The sequence below is a fragment of the Thamnophis elegans genome, chromosome 9 (genome assembly GCF_009769535.1).
Source record: "Thamnophis elegans isolate rThaEle1 chromosome 9, rThaEle1.pri, whole genome shotgun sequence".
In the NCBI taxonomy this organism is placed as follows: Eukaryota; Metazoa; Chordata; class Lepidosauria; order Squamata; family Colubridae; genus Thamnophis; species Thamnophis elegans.
Genome location: NC_045549.1, coordinates 56,379,652 through 56,400,487, shown reverse-complemented (window position 1 = coordinate 56,400,487; position 20,836 = coordinate 56,379,652). Strand labels below are relative to the sequence as shown.

Here is a 20,836-nt window from a genome sequence, read left to right as displayed (position 1 = left end):
CACATGATCTTGATTCTATGCCTGTTTATACAACCCAGGATTGTATTAGCTTTTTTGGCGGCGGCTGCACGCTACTGATTCATATTCAAGTGATCATCCACTAGGACTTCAAGGTCCCTCTCACAGTTACTGTTTTGAGCCAACCAGAGAACAACAACAACAAAATCACTCAGGTTTCCTTCTGGGCTCCGGAATCATTGTGTTACTTTGTATTTCATATTTCTGTATCAAACTGTAAGACTGCAGGGAGAATAAGACCGATGACTGTCTATCTATGTCTCATAACTCTTCAGTTTGGAAACACTGATGTGGATGAATGATCTAAGCAAGGTGGGAAGTAAGAAGACTATTATCATTATTGTCTGGCTGTATGTTCATATTAGACTTCTGCAAGTTTAGGCATTTTTATTTTGCACAAATTACCTTGCAGTCAAATTATTGGTAGCAGATACTCAAATGCAGAACAACGTGTATTTCATGCAGGTATTCTGGGATGAGAGGAAATTATTTGATGCATGATGAAAAATGTATTTTGTCATTCCAGACTCAGATCTAGCATGGAAGACACAGTCCTTAGGTTAAGTCTAAGAGAGAGAAGAAAAATAAAATTTAAAGCAAAAGGATTGTTCAAATAATGTGTGCAATATGATTGTAATTTGCATGCCACATCAATGCTTCATCTCTAACAAGGAAGAGACACAATTTAAAGTGGGTGGGGCATGTTTAATGGTTGGGTGTGAAGAACTGGAAAATAAAAACCCTCCGCATATTCTTTGAGAAACTCTTGAACTCTTCTTTTTAACAATGATTGGCACAATTTTACTCCATCCTAATACATTTATAATAATCCAACTCCTGTGAAGTTTAGACAAATTTATGTTATCTGGAGACCGAAGGATGTTGTTTAAAAAGTGAAGATGAAACTTCAATGATGTCATCAAAGTCCACTCGACTTTACATGCCATAAAAGTGGACTGAGCTTCAATTCCTCATTGTGATGATCATGCTTACTTTTTTGATCATATCCTGTGGACATTCCTGAACCTGGACCTTTGGATGGTTTTGCATATTTCCCCAGAATGACTTGATTAACTTTGTAAGAACCCAGCCTGATGTCTCAATGCCATGCAGTTGTTAACTGAAGAGAGACCAGTTAGCACTAGAAATTCTATCCTTAATTTTCTGCCATCTTGCTGTTTCTGCTTTTCAAACAGCTCTGTCTTTGAAAAGAGGGGGAAGGAAGGGCTTCCACAACTAAGAGTTGTGGCTCAAAATTTCAAGATGGTGGCTGCAACTGCATGACTGAAGCCCCAACTCCTTTGATCATGTTATTCTAAATACTATCTTGACTTCTGATACTCCCACAGATCCTCTTGTGCATAAGTTGCACAAATATGCAAGCTGCTTCTGAGTCATCATAGCTGAGATACTCTTCCCACGAGACTCTTTCTATAGAACTATTTTTGCTCTTCCTAGATTTTTATGTACTTTAATTCTGTTATATTGCAAAAGCACCATTAAATTTTTGCAGTAACTTGTTTGTCCCTTTTTCTTTCCTAAAATAATTCTGTGAGTGTTGTTTCCATTCTGTTTTGAGAACCATTCCTAAAATTGATAGTGAACAATGGAATCTTAAAACACATTCCCAATTAAATAGGCATGTAGCTGGGCCCTCCACTCCCATGTGTCACTGAATGTGTGGATATACATATGGGTGAAAAAATGGAATTAGAGGTTACTCTAATGCAGGAATCTCCAAACTTGGCAACTTAAAAGACTTGTGGACTTCAACTCCCAGAATTCCCCATCCAGCATGGAGACCCTTGAGTTAATGATACTGATATTTAGGAAGTTTTAATATTTAATGGGGAGGAGTTGCTCAAATTGATAACATTTTTTTCAGAAAATTAACCTTTGCGATCATAAAGACAGAAGTCAAATCCAATCTAATCATTTGTCTAGTGCTGGAATCCAATTTAAGGCAACAAATGGGTATTGACCTTCCTTTTCAATATGTCCAACCAAAAGGAGCTTGACCCGTCTTTCTGGGTCATTGATTTCAATGCTGAGCAGCTCCTGTTGGTAGGAAGTTCAAATGAAATTTGCCTTGCCTCATCCAATGCCCTGCACTCTGGGATAAGAAAGATCTAGAACTTCCAAACGTCCAAAAAAGGCCATCCAATGCCTTCCCCACAGAAGACAATCCCGAAGGACAGATATACACAGCTCTTCTAATCTGTCTTCAAAAGAAATAGTTTCCATCTCTTGATTATCCTAGTTTCCTATGGGGTGCTATTCCAATTTTTCTGAATTGTTCTATAAATTGTGGTATCCAGAACTGGACATAGACGGAGTATCTGACCAAATCAGAAAATGCCTGGATGTTTAATTAACAGGAAACTATATTTCTGCTGATGCAACCTTAAACTGCATTTATCTCTTTTGTAGTGGCCTCAGACAGATTTACATTCACTTTACAATCAAGTACTGTTGCTAGATCTTTATACACACACAAACACCCACACCCACCCTGCGTTTCCCCAAAAATAAGACAGGATCTTATTTTCTTTTGACCCCTGAAATAAGCACTTGGCCTTATTTTTGGGGAGGACTTGTTATTTTTGAGGTTCAGGAGGCGGTGAGCATGGTCACTTCATGGCTGCTGCTGTGTTGCAATATTTTCAGGGGAGGGCTTATTTTAGCCTATGCACTCAAAAGCCTGATTGGGCTTAATATCCAGGGAGGTCTTATTTTCAGAGAAACAGAATATTTATACACACACAGACACACACCAGGGGTGGGTTGCTAATCCCGTTCCAACCAGTTCGGTTGGAACGGGACCGGCGGCGTCCTTGTGCACGTGCGCAGTTCACGCATGCGTCTTAGCGCCTGCGTGATGCTCCAGCTACTCGCGGAGACTCACGCAGGCGCTGTATGTGCCATCCAGCTGCTCGCAGAGAATCGTGCAGGCGCTGTATGTGCCATGCGCCTGCGTGGAAGCGCAGAAGCCTTCAAAGACCAGTAAGGAGCGCGGGTGGGCGGGTGGGCCCTTCGCCGTTCCCGGAAGTTACTTACTTCCGGGTTCGCCAACCAACTGGTTCACGGGGACCGCCACTAACCGGTTGAAACCCACCCCTGACACACATACACACACACTTCCTCAGGTAAGGAACTATTGCTTAATATCATGTCAAAGACAACTCTTGTGCTTTCTTCCATCTTACGAAGATTCAAGCTGTCAATAATACAACTCAGGAACTTCCTGGAAGGACCATGTTTGGCAGACTTTCTCTCCTAACAAATGTTGAGGAAGATAGGCTTCTTTTACTATGACTTTATGCTTCCTGGAAAGATCTTCAATTCATTTTTGGAAGACACTGGCCGTTCTTCTGCAAGGTTGGGAGGATGACAGTAGACACTAATAACAATAAGCACCAGGTAAATTGTGTTTAACTTTCCTCTTACCTATTTCTGGTAAATACTTTCTATCATCCAACATATTTGACAAATTAATTCCAGAAAACAGAACCTGTTTAGAATCCACAGTAAGGAAACATGTTTATTTGTATTCCTGTTGGTATGAAAGTAAGAGCTGGGAGCATCTTTGATTTCTGATGTTAGCAATTATTCTTATAAATTAATTATACTTGAGAATTAAAGACAAAAGGTCTTCTGTATAGACATTGCTGCCATGTTTGACTAGAACAGATTCTTAAAGAGAAACTACACACTGCAGTAAGAAGAGTCAATGAAAATTCTATGCTAGCCTTTCAGGACTGAATCAGAACAAACTTGTACTTCCAAATGGTCATTTGTTATATAACAAAAGGAAAAACAGAAAATTTATTGGTTGCATGTACAAATTTTATTTCAGAATTATATCCAGGATGTAATTCATATTTATATCCTACATTTCCTCCACGGTAACTAGGACAGTGTTCCTATCATAGTCTAAGTGTGCCTTGTTCTGTTTAAGTTTAATATGCCTGGTATCTAAATTAATAAGCCAGTATGTTCATCTCTAGATGAAGTATGAGCACATTTTCTTTTCCAAAACAGGAAAAAATAGATGAAGAGTCTAATGCAGTGGTTTATGTTTGATGATTTTAAAAATCTAATGGAGGAGTAAATCCAATCAGTGGTGGCAGCAATTCTAATAGCATCACCAGAAGACCTTCTCTCCACAACATCCTAAGAGAGAACAAAGAAAGAAAATGAATAACAGTCTTTGTGACAGCTACTGTACATAAATGTTTATAAACTGGAAGAAAGAGACCCTTCTTTTATATTACTATATCTATACTAAGTATTTAAAACTAAATGTATCTCAGTTGGCATCAGAGGGAGGCCAACAGAGGCTTATTATGGCACAGGCAATAATTTTCATTCATGCAAGTATTGAAGATATATTATTCTCTAGAGAATGATATGTCCACAATAGAAACCGCACTTGCCTTTCTTATGCAAAGGAATGGTAACATTCCAGATCATATGGAGAATGATTTCTTTGTTGCTAATATTTCTATGTCATTCTAAATCCCAACACTCAGAAGGATATACTGTGGCTCTTTTAGATGTTTCTCCACCAACACAGGCAGATGTTGTATGGACTAACATTCAAGTGGGGTCTGACTAGCATACAGGTGGATAGATTTGCTATGTGGCCCACTGCCAATAGCTGGGGAAACAAGTCCCCAGGTTTGAATGCAGCATTTGTACATGGATATAAAACATGATGAGACACCCAAGTCTTGATAGCTGCTGGTGGTAGCAGGGAGCAGACAATGAGGGAGTGGAAGGGAATTGGTCCAGACGCACATGGCAGTGAAACTTAAGATTATGGAATTAAATGGAAAAAAGGGAGAGTCTGCAGAAAAGAATTTAACCTATGTAATTTGCTCCTGTCTTCTGTGGTTGTTCTGTGATTGTTGCACAGTGGTGGGATTCAAATTTTTTTACTACCGGTTCTGTGGGCGTGGCTTAGTGGGCATGGCTTGGAGGGTGTGGGAGGGGACGGATACTGTAATATCTCCATTCCATCCCCACTCCAGGGGAAGATTACTGCAAAATCCCCATTTCCACCAGATCAGCTGGGACTCGGCAGACAGAGAAGAGATGGGGGCAGGGCCAGTCAGAGGTGCATTTACCAGTTCTCCAAACTACTTGAAATTTCCGCTACCGGTTCTCCAGAACTGGTCAGAACTTGCTGAATACCACCTCTGTTTAAGAACCTCTGCCGAGGGACTGAACTGTGTAACTTGTTTTTTCCTTATTAAAAAATAAATAAAAAGGGAGAACCTGCTTATACAGCAGCTGTAGCACAGCCCTGTTGTGAGTAGATAGAAAGGATAGATTTGGAAGAAAAACCAGTGAAAGCATTTCTAGGGAAGGGAATCATTTTGCACACATTCCCTCTTCTGTCTGATTCAGTATTCAACTCTTTGCCTGCTGGAAAAAAGAAAGAATGCTAGCAATAGAGAAAGAGCAGGATAAGAAGGTGGAAAATGAATTTTTCTTAGGTCACAATGCAGTAGGAATTTTGTAATAAAAACTGAAAGGGAGAGGTTCTCCTAAAGTATCTTTCTCTTGACTTACAAAAAAATAAAAAAAAATGTAGAGATTGCCCTACCCCACCTGTGCCAACATATCTTACACATATTGATCTGTGCTGTTTTCTAAAATTATGTAACCAAGGATAAAAATTCATGTTGATGCTGATAAACTACTAGGACATTTTGAGGAAAAGGAAAAGGTAAGTCGTTGGGACGGGAAAAGCCCAGGGGAGGCAGAGATGATGTCATGGCGAAACAACGATTCCTCCATAGAGGGTTCGCCAAATTCCCCTTGCCAGAGAGTCCCAACAGACCTAAGCCACCTCAGCTCAGGTGAAAAAGAGAGAAGATGACCTTGTAGATCACAAGGAGACCGCCAACTCCTTGTTTGACCCAGGGAAGCTCTCAATCCGTCAAGAAGGAAAAGACTACCATTGTGTGCCGTCCAAGGCTGTGACAGCCTGATTGGAGAAGAATGAAGAGAGATTGAAATAACAGAGCAATGACTGGGTGAGAATTTCCTAACTTCTGCCAAAATTGCCCCATTTAAAAAAGAAAGGGGATGGATTTATTGATCTCCCACCCCCTGAAATAGTGGTGAATAAGCACAAAGCTGAAATAGACCTGAATAAGAATTTTGGATAACTGGAGAATAAATGTGCCAAAAGAGGAAAATCAGATTGGCTAACCTAAGGAGTATATTAACTGGACATTATTGAACTTTAACTTTATTTGGGATTATTAAAACTTGGAGTCTGGAATTTTTAAAAGGGAAAAAATGGCACTTGCCAAAGAAGCTTAAGGTGAGTAGAAGAGAAATAGAGTGACATCTACTGGCCAGGGAGAAGCATAGGGAAAATAAAAAAGTGAAAGAAGAAAGTGAGAAATTTCTGACCTTGAACATTGTTACAAGATTGCTGCAAGACTTAGAAAAGCTGCCTGCACCTGGAAATTGTTTATAGGAAAGAAGTATATAGAAAGAGAGTGGAAACAGTGTAAGTTGTAAACATTATAGCTCTTGGACTAGATACAGATTTCAGCAAGTGAGTAATTGAGCAACTGGAACTGGGAACTAATAGAGCTAGTTTATAAAACAATGAAGATTTTTATACTTCAGCCTTCAACTCCTCTTCTGGGGTTTTATAATCTGTTGGATATAATTCTGGGGCAGTGGTGGGATTCAAATTATTTAACAACCGGTTCTCTGACCTAATGACCAGCTGGGTAGGTGTGGCACAGTGGTCATGTGACTGGGTGGGCGTGGCCAACTCAATATCACTTACATCGATGGGCGCTTCGCCTTAGCTGTTACAATGTAATAAGGGTTAACAGGAGAGGCAGTTTCTGTAAGCAGGGCAATAAAAATTAAGCTAGAAACAACACCAGAATGTTTCCTTCCTGCCTTCCTTACAGGATTAGCCCTGTAAAGTGGAAAAAAACAAAATGGGATTTCTTCCAACAACTGGTTCTCCGAACTGCTTAGAAAGTTAACAACCGGTTCTCCCAAATAGGTGCGAACTGGCTGAATCCCACCACTGTTCTGGAGTCTTAGTGGGCCTTTATGGATTACAATTTTGTGTATTCCCATGGATTATAATCAATAACTTTGTGGGATTATAACATAGAAACTAACAAAAAGAAAAGAAGAAGAAAGAAAATAACCTTTGTGGGAAAGAAATTGGATTATGGATATTTTGGGTTTGGCTTTGTGAAATATAACACTTATAAACAGAAAGTGACTTGGGGTTTGGAATTAAGAATTAGAAATAAGAAAGAAATTGATGGACTATATTAGATATATCTTATAATTAGATACTGTGGTGTATTATAGTGTTTGATTCATAGTATTGTTGACTGTTGGGCTATTGACAAGCTGTTTTTATAAAATAATAATTACTTAAAATATTTGACTATTCTAAATTTTAACTCTACACTATTAAAATGACAAGCAATATAAACTCAAGTAAAACGGAGGAAAGCACCATCACCTTCACCATCCTCAGTGGCATCGAGCCCCGTGAATCAGCACTCCATTTGATGCCATTTTGTAGAATGAAAAATTAAATGCTTTCCAGTCAGAGATGAAAAAGATGATTCAATCACTACAGGAATCACTACAAGGAGCGATGGTCGAGAATTATGAGGACATGGCAGATAGGATGCAAAAGATGGAACAAAGAGTGGAAGAAAAAATAGATATTATCCAGCAAATAATTACTAAAAATGAACAATGGATCCAGAAAGTGGACGAAAAGGCAAACAGATATGAAAGTAGAAGAGATAGACTCACTAAGGTAGATCATGACCTTGAACGATCCATAATTATGTTGGAAATGGATAAGGCAGAATATTTTTTTAAGATTCCAGAATGTTGGGGAAGAAAAAGGGGAAAACCTTGCAGAGAAAATGGCAGAATTACTGGCAGAGGCACTGGAAATAGATCAACAGGACACTCTCTATGGGATGGAAGAAATATTTAGAGTATATACAAGTTAAGCAAGAAGGCATAAGCTTTGCAGAGAGGTACATGTGAGATGATCAAGGAAGGCAATGAGAGCCCTTGTGACCTCAAGACTGGATTACTGTAACGCGCTCTACATGGAGCTGCCCTTGAAGAGTGTTCGAAGACTTCAGTTAGTCCAGAACGCAGTCGCGCGAGCGATTGTGGGTGCACCCAGGTACACCCACGTCACACCTATCCTCCGCGAGCTGCACTGGCTACCCATTAGTCTCTGGACCCACTTCAAGGTGCTGGTCTTACCTATAAAGCCCTACATGGCATCGGACCTGGGTACCTGAGAGACCGCCTCTTGCCGATTACCTCTCATAGACCGATTAGATCTCACAGGTTAGGTCTCCTCCGGATTCCATCTGCCAGCCAATGTCGGCTGGCGACTCCCCGGGGGAGAGCCTTCTCTGTTGCAGCTCCAGCCCTCTGGAATGATCTCCCCATGGAGATCCGGACCCTTACTACCCTCCCGGCCTTCCGCAAAGCCACCAAGTCCTGGCTGCTCCAGCAGGCCAGGGGGCTTGTGAAACATCCAGCCCCACCGAAACTGTGAATGTTGCGTATTTTAAAGTGTTGTTTTTGTCTATTTATCCCCCTTCCCTTGTTTATTGTGAGCCGCCCGGAGTCCTTCGGGAGTAGGCGGCATACAAGACAAATAAACTAAACTAAACTAAACTAAACTAAACTAAACTAACTAGATGAAATGCCGAAAAAGACGCCTAGAGAGTGGTTGGAGGGCCAGCTGGTCCGAATCTGATCGAACACTAGTAAGAATTCATATTAAATACTACTTAGTGGTGATAAAAGCGGCAAAATGGCAACATTTTTCCGCTCTTATCGCGTCTGCAGATAACTGCCCAGCCGCCCTGTTTGGGGTGACCCGCTCCTTACTCAACCAAGGAACTGGGAAAGACCCCTTGCAGGGTACGGCTGAAGAATTTGTTCAATCAGGTTTCAGGCCCGGATACAGCATGGAGACGGCATTGGTCGCGTTGGTCGATGATCTCTGGCTGGCCTGGGACAGGGGCTGCTCCTCTGTCCTGGTCCTATTAGACCTGTTGGCGGCTTTCAATACCATCAACCATGGTATCCTACTGTGATAACTCGGGGGGTTGGGAGTGGGGGGCACCGTTTTACGGTGGTTCTCCTCCTACCTGTCGGATCAGTCGCAGTTTGTGTTGACTGGGGGGCAGGGATCGACCCCGAGGCGCATCACTTGTGGGATGTCCCAGGGGTCGGTTCTCTCACCCCTCCTGTTCAACATATATATGAAACCACTAGGTGAGATCATCCATGGTTTTGGGGTACAGTATCATCAATATGCTGATGATACCCAACTTTTCATCTCGACCCCAAATGATGCCCTCGACGTGATGTCTCGATGCCTGGAGGCTATGCGGATCTGGATGGGGAGGAACAGGCTCAAGCTCAATCCCTCCAAGACTGAGTGGCTGTGGTTTCCGTCATCCCGATTTGTGCATGTTGTTCCATCTTTGATGATAGGGGGAGAAATTTTAGCCCCTTCAGAGAGGGCCCACAATCTGAGAGTCCTCCTGGATATGCGGCTTAGTTTAGAAGAACATCTGAAGGCTGTGACCAGGGGGGCCTTTTACCAGGTTCACCTGGTACGTCAGTTGCACCCCTTCCTGGATCGGGATGCTCTGTGCACAGTCACTCATGCCCTCGTCCTTTCTCGCCTGGACTACTGTAATACTCTCTATATGGTGCTGCCCTTGAAGAGCACCTGGAGGCTTCAGCTGGTCCAGAATGCGGCTGCACGGGTTATCATGGGGGTACCTAGGTGCTCCTATGTTGCGCCCCTTTTAGGCGGCCTGCACTGGTTGCCGGTTGTCTTCCAAGTGCGATTCAAGGTACTAATTATGACCTTTAAAGCGCTCCATGGCTTAGGACCAGGATACCTGCGAGACCACCTACTGCCACCAGTAGCCTCCCACCATCCAGTGCGATCCCACAGAGTTGACCTCCTCAGGGTGCCGTCGGCCAGACAGTGTTGGCTAGCGACCCCCAGGGGGAGAGCCTTCTCTGTGGGAGTGCCTTCTCTCTGGAATGAGCTGCCCCCAGAGCTTGGTATAATCCCCGACCTCCGGTCCTTCCGACGCACCCTAAAAAGTTGGCTTTTCCAGCAAGCCGGTCTGGCCTGAACAAAATAAAATAAATGATTGATTATTGCTAATTTTAATCAAATTTTTTAAAATGTTATTGTTAATCTTAATTGGGTTTGTTTTTTGGATACTCAGTCTAATTTTTTTAAACTTTTGTAAGATGTATGTGTTTTTTAATGTTGTACGCCGTCCTGAGTCCTTGGGAGAAGGGTGGCATATAAATCCAATAAACAAACAAACAAACAATTGCATACTTTGTATTGTTTGTGCTGGTCCCATTGTTCCTACCATCGCTCCACCTTTCTCCAGCCCCAATGCACTATTGATAGATCTTTGGTTTGAGGGTGAGGATGTTGCTGATGCAGGGTTGGATGCTGTTTTTTTCCAGTCTTCATTAAATTAGTGCTAGTTGCCATCTTTATCCCTCTGTTTATCCTCGCCAACCGTTGCATACAAGTTCTACTTTACTTATACTTTATCTCAAATATCAGTGGTTATATATCTCAATATTTAACAATTAACCTTTCTTAATATCACGTTTCTACATCTAGACAATCCTATATATTATTCTATTTTTAATCCTTAACTAATATATATCACATAATTATATATCACACTATTATCTCTCTGTTATATCAGTTATACAAGATACTCAGTTCTAATAATCAGTTTCTCTATGGTTTTCTTTCATCCACCTTATGTCACTGACAATTCTTCTTGCATCAGCCTTCGCAGGTCAAATTTATAATCCATTAGATGTTGTCCTCTTCTCAGTATCACTGTGCATTCCGTCAATCACAGTCAGTAATCACAGCAGGCCCGGGGCAAAGACAGAACAAAGGGTGGGGGGATAAGAGAATTCTTCAACCGTTCCAAAACAGCTCTTTTTCTACCGTCCCCTGTTCAGTTCCGACTCCCGAGGAGAGTAAGTACTGTATATTTGTAAAATATCACCCCCCAAAAACCTTGAGCTCTTCGTTACCTGGATTTATTGTTCATGATTGAAAGTCTGTTCAAAGTTCAGCTATTCTTTGGAAAGAAAAAAGAGCAGAAAAGAGAGAAAAAAACAACCAGCCTGACTCATATGTGTGCCTGTCAGGTTTTCTCAACAGCCAATATATCCTGCTCCCATTGTAAATGCCGGCTTTTGGTGCTTTCTCTTCACTCTCCTATCGGGTTTCCCTCTACGGCCACTTCTGTTCTATTATTCACGCTGCCACTTTCAGCTCTTCGCCTCAGCTCTCACTGCTTTTCGGCAACAATCCGGACTGTAAAAACAGTCTTCACCACAGAGCCTTTTTCTTTCCAGCTCATCCGCTCTGCCAATTTCACATTGTCCTCCTTTTTTGGGTATTCAATGATAATAAATGTCTTGATTTCAACTGCTTTCTCTATTCACTTCCCTCTTATACAGTCACTATCGCTCCAGTCTTGTCCAAGTGACAAGATAGATCTTCGTCCATTTAGTAGGTTTCTCCTACCCACTGGGGGGTTTGCCTTACCACCCAGGGGTGGGTTCCTACCGGTCCTTGCTGGTCCTTGCGGACCGGTTGGTCGGTGAACCAGGAAGTAATTAACTTTCGGGAACGCCCTCTCTAAGGTGCGGCTAGAACTGGCCACCCGCAAAAGACCTCCCAGACTTGTTTTGTTGAGCACTGCAACTGACGGTAGGCCTCATGGCTCCTCAAAAGTACGGCGGAGGAGGGGGGGAGGGATAACGCGGGGCCCAGCTCAGGTGCTCCAAGCAGAGGGGGATGTGTCGATGCCATGGGGGGGGGGGTGCCGGAGGGAGCTTTGGCAGCTTCACCTCAGCCGCAGCATTGGGTGGCAAATCTGGCAGTGCTGTTGGAGGAGGAGGCAGCAGCAGATATTCCGGTGGCAGCAGGGACTTTGGGGGTTCAGTTCAGCCACAGCGCCGGGCGCAAGTGGCTAGGACTGGCCGTCCACAAAGGGGGCTTACCAAGTTTACCCATCTTCTCCAAGAAGCAACTACATTTCTGTCTTTCTTTATCCCCTACATTACTTCTTTTTCAGTTTGTACGTGTTCCTGGGTGGTATCTTTTTGTCCACTTCTATTTAAGGATGGAAGTCCTCCCTAGGAAAATGATTGCACCTGATATACTATCTCTTTTTAGTTGGTAGTAATATTTAGAAAAGCCCTTTCTCTACTTTTGTCTCGTTATTTTCATTCCCCTTGTTAGGCCTCGTTTTTCCACTCTGTTTTTCATTTGACTCATGGCAGCTGATGGCTTCTTTAAAGACAATGGGGCCTAATAATGAAAAATGCTTCTTTCTTAAAAGAAAAAAGAAAAAAAAAAACAGAATTTCATGACTGGGGATAAGAGAAAGGGTCCTTGGACATGATTATTCTACACTATCCTGCTCATATTTATAAAACTCAGTGCCTCTGTAAAAGGTAAGGATTTCTATTGCGTTTGTGGTGTAATCAGAACATTGCGTGTGTTGAAGTTATTTTAATGCAAACCAAAGATGCCTTTTAAAAAACAAGTTTACATCATATTCTTACTAATTCATAATTTCATATCCAGTCACATGGGCGTCAAGCAACTCCCATCCGGTCACATGGGTGGCAAGCCACTTCCACAAAGGAGGTCACATCCACAGAGTAGGCTCCAACAATTTTTGAAACCCACCACTGTTACCACCCCAGTGTCTTCAGAATTCCCCCCTGAATCTGCTGACCCCTTCAGGTTCCGCAGTGCTCAAAAGTGAGCCCAAACAAAGAAATTTGGGTTACAGGTTATGGGAGCTGCCATTCCTCAATTCCAGCATGATGACATCACCACAGGAAGTCGAGAAATGTTATTCTAGATACTAGCAAATATAAGAAGACATGAGACAAAGATCCTTCTCTATTTCTCACAATCCGATATGTCTTAGGTGTTCATAAGCAGGAGATGAAAACGTATCATTTTCCCACCACTGTTCTCTCAAAATTGATATTTTGAACTATGCCACCCCCGATCTGGAATCTACAACTAATAGCCCTCAACACACCTTCCTCTAGGAATTGATTCAAATTTCTTTTAAAGATCTCCAAATTGGGGGCTGTTTTGTGTGAATAAACTTCACAAGTTATTTATGTGATGTGTGATAATTCTCCTTCTTTTGCCATGTAATAGGAAAATGTTCAAAAGTAGAGATGGCTGACCTATCATAAGGCAGGAGCAAATCATGTCATATCAGTAAATAATAATTGAATGATTAAGGTCTGCTAAGGATCTCCCTTCATTTCAGAAACCCAGACAGGAAGTGATTCTGGAAAAGCTTCAGATATGTCAAATGGACAAACAAGCTGAAAGGGAATCCTGCTTTAAGACTAAAGGCCTTATAAGTATACAAAAGTGTTCCTATTTTTTAATACGATGAGTAATCTTTGAATTGACTCTTGAAAACCATAACAGAAGAACTACTCCGAAGCATAAAACACTTGTGTAGTTAACTGCATCAGGGATATCCTTTTTCCTTTGTTTCAAGCAAGTCATAATTTGCCATTATTTGAGAACTGGATGAGAATGCAGCAAAAGAACCATAAGATTACACAGTATAAATATAAAAATTCTGCAACTGAAACTCTCTTTTAGAAAGAGTTGGGCTCATGGAAATATTCTGGGAAACAATCTATGACCCCTCCCTCCCACTTACAGGTTTTTCTTCTTTATTTGTGTCAGAAATAGACCAGGAGCCTTTCTTTTCACATTATCTGCCTGCCCATAATATTTGTATCAATCTCCAGTTCAGCTTTCCAAATAAATGCCATATATGAAGTTTACTCTCCTCATTCAAATACAGACTAGATGCTTGGAAAGGATTTCATTTCATTTCATTTTTACTTTAACCTCTAAATTTGGTCAGAAGCAGAGTTTCATAATCAAGAAAACCCACAGTTGAAGGAGGACTTTATATCTCTCCTCACTTCATCACTGGAATATTAAAATATATATTTCCCTTACTGTATCGCTTTGGTCCATCTTCCAAACAAAAGGAAAGTGTTAAAGTTGCATCATCTTCAAAAAACTCTGTCGCAAAGGCATCCCACCACAGGTTGTCACTGTCCTGAGAGAGAGAGAAATGTTCTTTGAACAGGAAAGGTATACTTTACTATTTTAAAAACAATATATGTTCTTATATAAATATCAAGAAAGTGAAATTACTATCTATCAGTAATCTACAGTTAGATATACAGCCTGGTAGATAATAAGGTTCTAATCAAGAGCTAAGAATTATTAAGGTAGAATCTAAGAATATAGTGAATTCCAAGCAGGTGGAATTTTGGAAAAGTCAGGTGCCCAGGTCTGATAAAACCTATATTCTCAATATAGAGGAATTCTTTTAAACATCTCTCTGAGGGTTTCAGACATGATTGGTATAACAATGGATTTCATTTTCCATAATTATTCAACTTCATTCTGCACATCCCAGTATTCAACCTGCAATTCCCAGTATTTCATAATTTATTATTATTCTTTTAAAATATTGCTGATATTAAGGGGCCTCTGCATTGGGAGAGGGAGTTAAAGACATTGGATAGGACTGTGCAATCAAAGACCTGCTTTTCTTAGGGTATGCATAAGCATGCATAAACAAGGAATAAAACCTGGACCATGCAGTTTAGGGGCATCTCTTGACTTGTAGGACCCACATACATCCAGGGTGTCTTTATTAATAATTAAGAATGCCCTGCATTTTACTTATAATCTCATCTGAGCCTTGGTGGTTCAGTGGTTAGAATGCAGTACTGCAGACTACTTCTGCTGACTGCCGGCTGACTGCAATTGGGCAGTTCGAATCTCACCAGGCTCAAGGTTGACTCAGCCTTCCAGCCTTCTGAGGTTGGTAAAATGAGGACCCAGATTGTTGGGACAATATGCTGACTCTGTAAAACCACTTAGAGAGGGCTGTAAAACACTGTGAAATGGTATATACTGTAAGTCTAAGTGCTATTGCTATTGCATATCAAACAAATATTTTTAAAGAATAATTGTATATTAAATGATCAAATGTAGGTATGCAATAAATTCCATCTCCAAGTTTATTATTTGTGCTTCACCTTGTCAGGCAACACCTGAGCAAGACTTTCAGTACATTAAAAAAGAAGATAGATTTTCACTGTTTTTTGTTCGAACATGAGCCCTGCTCATGAATGTGATCTTATTTTCTATTTTCAACACAGCAAAAGTTCAGGCTGTCAAGTTAGTGAAATATTGATTCACGTGAGACTATTAAAGAATGCTTAAGATAAATACCATGGACCTCAACTGCCATACTTATCATGCTAAAATAAATGCCACATTGCAATGACACTTCAAACAGGGTGTAATATCTAGAAATATTACCCTAGAACAGGCAATAATCCTCTATTTCTGTACATGTTGGCACCCAGTATCACTTCCCAAGAAAGATACACGCAGAACACAGATCTCAGAATCATAGGCAGTTGGGTCAGGTAGAAGTAAGAAACAGGCTTTGCAGATACATTAATAAATCAATCCTTCCTTCCTTCCTTCCTTCCTTCCTTCCTTCCTTCCTTCCTTCTATATGAGGGAGAATCAATAAGATATATAATGCATTCACTGAATTAGTGTTAGTTTACAGCACACTATCCTATGCACATTTGTATGCCTATGTGTATGTGATAGAGTGAAATAACAACATACGTGTTATCATACAAATTAGCTAATTTGTTTCAATTGAGCAATGACATCTACATAGTGTCTACTGGACATCCGTCCTTTTCTATCACAAAATGTAGTTGAAATATTTCTTTTCAAATCAAGTTTAAGTTACCCTTAAGTCTTGTGAGTTTACCCTTGACGTTCATAACAAGGGAAGAAATATGTAAACTAGCTAACAAATATTGAGATATACTGTTTTTTTTTACAAAATTGTGATTATTCTGCATATTAATATATATTTTAACCTAATGTTTTCAGCAAGTAAATAGCATAAAATTCTTCTTGAATTCCTTTGAAAAGAAAATCAATCATTGAATTACCTATTTATTCATTGTCCGCATTTGTACCCTGCCAATCAGAGACTTTTAATGGATTACATAGAACATAAAACTAAATAAAGCATTTTAAAGTGACCAACTATTGAAATGCTAAATTCCTACACATTATGATTTCAGGAACACCTTGTATATTATATACATCTAAATTATCAATGGGTTGGGTTGAACAATTGCTTGATTTCTGCCCATTTCATGTATTGCTTTTATTTACAACTCAACATTCTAGGTCAGAGGTTTTTCTGTGGACCAGAGGGCAGTGTGGTATGTATAGTGTTTGTATATGTGTGCGTGTTTGTGTGTGCTTGTGTATGTGTGTGTGTAATCGAAAGTGATATATATTCCCAATTAAAATGATACATACTACATTTGCCACAGAATGAAATTGTATGTATAACTCCCTCCCTCCAAAGTATAACAATAAGACAAAAATATGATTTTCAAAATTCCCCATTTTTAAGAGAAAGAGTTGAGGTTGCCCTAGTCATCCTTAACTCAAGCACTGACAGGTTACCTGGGATTTTTTTGGCAGAGTAATTATTTTCCAATTCAACAATAATGAGATATTTCCATGGCAACCCTTCTTTCACATTGCATTAATGCTCTCCAACACTGAAATAATGGACAAAAAATAATACTTAGAAAAGTACTTTAAAGATATATTTAATGCATGGGACAAAGGAAGGAAAAATACAGAAGGAATTTCACAGAAGAGGACTTACCTGTGACCATTAAAAACTAACTAGGTATTTTTTTAAATTCCATTTTAATTTTCCTTATTGTTTTCCACCAAAACCTATATTCAAATAAAAGAGAATTTTTTTAAAAAGATTGCTAGATTTCATCGTTGCCATTTTCTTGAATATATGGAAGCTAGGAGATGTAAGCTTCTGTTAGTTTCTCTTCTCTAAGTTATAGATTCCTGTGACATTCCCCAAATTTTACTCTTTGACATCAAATATTAAGATGGAACCTTTTGGCCATAGTCAAACTCTTACCATAGACTTTTAAATAAGGGTGTGACTTTGCAGGCACGTTAAATCAGCAGTCAGGGGGCCAGAGCAAAAAAGATGAAGCTCCAGGTCATTTCTGCTTCTGCACATGAAACCTCCAAATTGGATTTGGTTAATAATCCTGATTGTTCTAAGTTTAGGCTGGCTCAGTTTTAGATCAGAGGTGGTGCAGTGGTTAGAGTGCAATACTGCAGGCCACTTCAGCTGACTGCTATTGAAGTTCAGCGATTCAAATCTCACTGGCTCAAGGTTGACTCAGCCTTCCATCCTTCCGAGGTGGGTGAAATGAGGACCCAGACTGTGGGGGCGATATGCTGACTCTGTAAACCGCTTAGAGAGGGCTGAAAGCCCTATGAAGCGGTATATAAGTCTAACTGCTATTGCTATTGCTAGATCCCTTTCAGGCATTGCATTTGCATAGCACTAGAGACTGCTGGGAAGAGCTGCTCACTGTAAGTTCAGGAGGACTGAGACAAAGTCCAGTGGACCAAGATAGGCACCTAGGAGGTGAGTTACTGGTTGCATCTGCATTGCATTTGTATACCACCAGAGACTGCTGGGAAGAGCTGTTCAATGTGAGTTCAGGAAGACTGAGAGGACCAAGGTCATTAGGCCCATTAGGCACGCAAATCATATAACTGGAAATCAACCTTGGTAAGTGCTTCTGTGATTGCAATTTTATTTTAGAATGTCTGGCCTAGTTCAATGCAACACTTGTTTTGCAGCTGTCTTTCATGGTACTCTTTAAAATTTGGATTACTGTCCTATCTGTAAGCAAATTGCTAGTCTACTTGGACAGGTTGCTTATCTAGAGTCTTTAGTCGGTGCTTTCCAGACAGAAATTAGATGTCCGATTTAGCCATTCTGTTCTATTGAGCTGTCCCACTATCAGCCCCCTCAACCACAACGATCCTGCAGGAGAAGGGCAATATGGACAACTGTGTGATTTGGCAGGGTGATACCTGTGAGCCATAAACACAAACTTTCGGTGTATCCTTGCATAACAGATACAGTGCCCTTGCTGAATAGGGAAACCAAGGTGGCAGATGATGATGATAACTATCAGCTGTTCATCTTCCCTTTTTTGAAGCTTGCTAACAACTGTCATAACCAGGGGGAGGGGCATTTGGGAAGGGAGGCATGCTGGAGGTGTAAATGGGAAATTGGGAAGTATGAATACTAACAGGAACCAAAGTGAGCCATCCGCCAAGCCTTAAGGATGCCAGCCCTGGGAAAGGAATTTACACCAGTGCCTGAAGCACCAAGTTCCCAAAACATCAGAACAAGACCTAATTGGACTGCTCTCCCAGAGGGAGAGGTTTTAAACACTGGGGATTGCTTTCAATATATGATTTTCACATAGTTTTTCTTCAGAGCTTGCCTCATCCATGCTGCACTCAGCATCTCTAGTAAAAGTATCATTTCTCTAAAACCTATGGAGTCAAGGGTCATTCTTTCCTAAGGACAAGCGTGGGTTGCTGCCAGTTTTACTACTGGTTCACAACCCGCTGCACACATGTGTGCTGTTCAATATAAATTGTTCTTCGCATATGTGCAGAACAATTTACAGTGAACTGCGCACACGCATTCACTGAAAAACAAATTGTGGCAGCCCAGCAGCGGCAAGGGAACCGGTTCAGGGGCATGGCAGGCCTGGATCGCTGGTGGTTCTACGACCCAGGCCTGAATTCCACTACCAGTTCAGCTGGACCGGGCCGAACTAGGAGCAACCCACCTCTGCCTAGGGAGTAGCTGGGGCCAGTGACAATAACTCAACTTAGCAGTTGAGGACACTTGAGGAACTCTGGTATTATGTATTGGACGCTGTCCTTTATCTATAAATGGGTGGGGGACGACCTCTTCCAATTCAAGCTCTGAAAACTGCTTCTACATATATATATCTTCTATAAATGAACAATTACTTTAATTAAGCATTATGTACAGGGCGGGGCATAACCTTTTCCTAGGGGGTCACAGCAAGATCGACAGCAGTTTACAACTTCCGCGACACCTCATTTTAAAGCCCATAAAAAACTGAATTGAATGAGCTATTAAATGTTAAATTTGCTTTAAGAATGGCTGGAAAATTCGATTCGGAAGAACAAAGGATCATTGACAGAATAAAATGCATTGCCTTTCGAGAGGCTCGCGATGCTGGAGCGACGCTTATCAATCGAAAATGGATTGCAAACAAATTGAAACATCATCCGGATTGGGTTACTGATAATTGGAACAAAACAGCCCAAGAATGTTTCACAAAATTTGGAGAAGGGCGTCCTCTGCAACTGTCCCAAGAAAGCAAAGCCATCATTGCAACTGGAAGTCGCAAACAACGAAAAGGAAACCGAAAAGTGGCCCAAGAAATCCTTCAAATTCGTGGAAAACGAGTTGATCAAAGGACAATCGGCCGATATCGAGAACGAGAAGTTTTGAAGCCATTCCACGTCATTTGCAAACCATTGAAAACTCAAACACACGTTCAAGATCGGCTTTGGTTGTGCGATTGGTTGTCTGAATGGACCGAGGAAGATTTCCTTCATTTGGCGCCATCTGACGAATTCTTCGTTTATGCCATTCGAAAACCGAATTTCCAGAACGATCGAATTTGGGCTAAAGACGTCGACGACATCGCCAAACATGAACGATATCGACAAATCGTTCGCAATCCGACTTGCATCGGGATTTTCGTCATTTTCACAGCCAAGAAACTGCATTGGGTTTTGAAGGATAAAGGGGAATCCTGGGATGGCAGTTATTTCCGTGAGAAAATTTTATTGGAGAATGTCATTCCATTTCTCAGTGATCCAGACAATGTCTTGGTGGTTGGTGAGGCTGTCTTTCTTCATGACAAAGCTCCTTGCATGCGTGCAAATGCGACTCAGCAATTGTTAAAGGAAAACAATGTCGAATTTTGGGGCAATGACGTCTGGCCGGGAAATTCGCCAGATCTCAATCCGGCAGAGAACATTGGGGCCATAATTAAGGATGAAGTGGAAGCTCTGATGATTCAGGAGCAAGGTCAAAATCGATATTCGGTTGAAACTTTGAGAATGAATTTGGAAACTGTGTTGAAAAATCTGGAAAATCGAACGGAACTGTTTGAAGATTTGTTGTGTTCTTATCCACCTCGTTTGAATGCTGTTCGAAGGGCTAATGGTGGTCATACTGACTATTAAATCGTGTCAATAAACTCAGTTTTTGATGGGCTTTCGAATGGTGTATGAATTATTTGTGTTGTTATTACAAGTGTTGCTGTGACCCCCTAGGAAAAGGTTATGCCCCGCCCTGTAAATATGTTTATATAATGAATACTTTTTATTTTCTGTCCTGAATCCTCTTTAATTCCAGCTTGCTTATATGTGAAATTAGTGCCATTTCTAGCTCCCTCCTATAAAGCATTCATTTTTTTAATTGAATAATTTTTATTTTCTGAAGCAAGCAAAGATGAGTTCCAAGTTGGTGCTTCAACAAAAATGCAACTTAATTAATAAATCAGTTGCAGAATGAGTCTTGGGCTCTATAAAGTAGATTTCTTGGCAAATCACAGGATAAGTATCATTAAATCAAAAGCATGTTGTTCCTCATGCCAAGCTGTTAAATTTTTCTGC

The 20,836-nt window shown here is 40.8% G+C and overlaps 1 protein-coding gene across 1 annotated transcript in view; it reads right to left on the bottom strand.

Annotated features, from left to right (window-relative positions):
- The window catches only part of LDB2 (LIM domain binding 2), a 124,374-nt gene that overhangs the window by 66,789 nt on the left and 36,749 nt on the right, over positions 1 to 20,836 (bottom strand). The window contains exon 2 of the mRNA XM_032223545.1: positions 14,159 to 14,261. Coding sequence (XP_032079436.1) covers positions 14,159 to 14,261 — 103 coding nt within the window. The remainder of the gene's footprint in view (positions 1 to 14,158; positions 14,262 to 20,836) is intronic.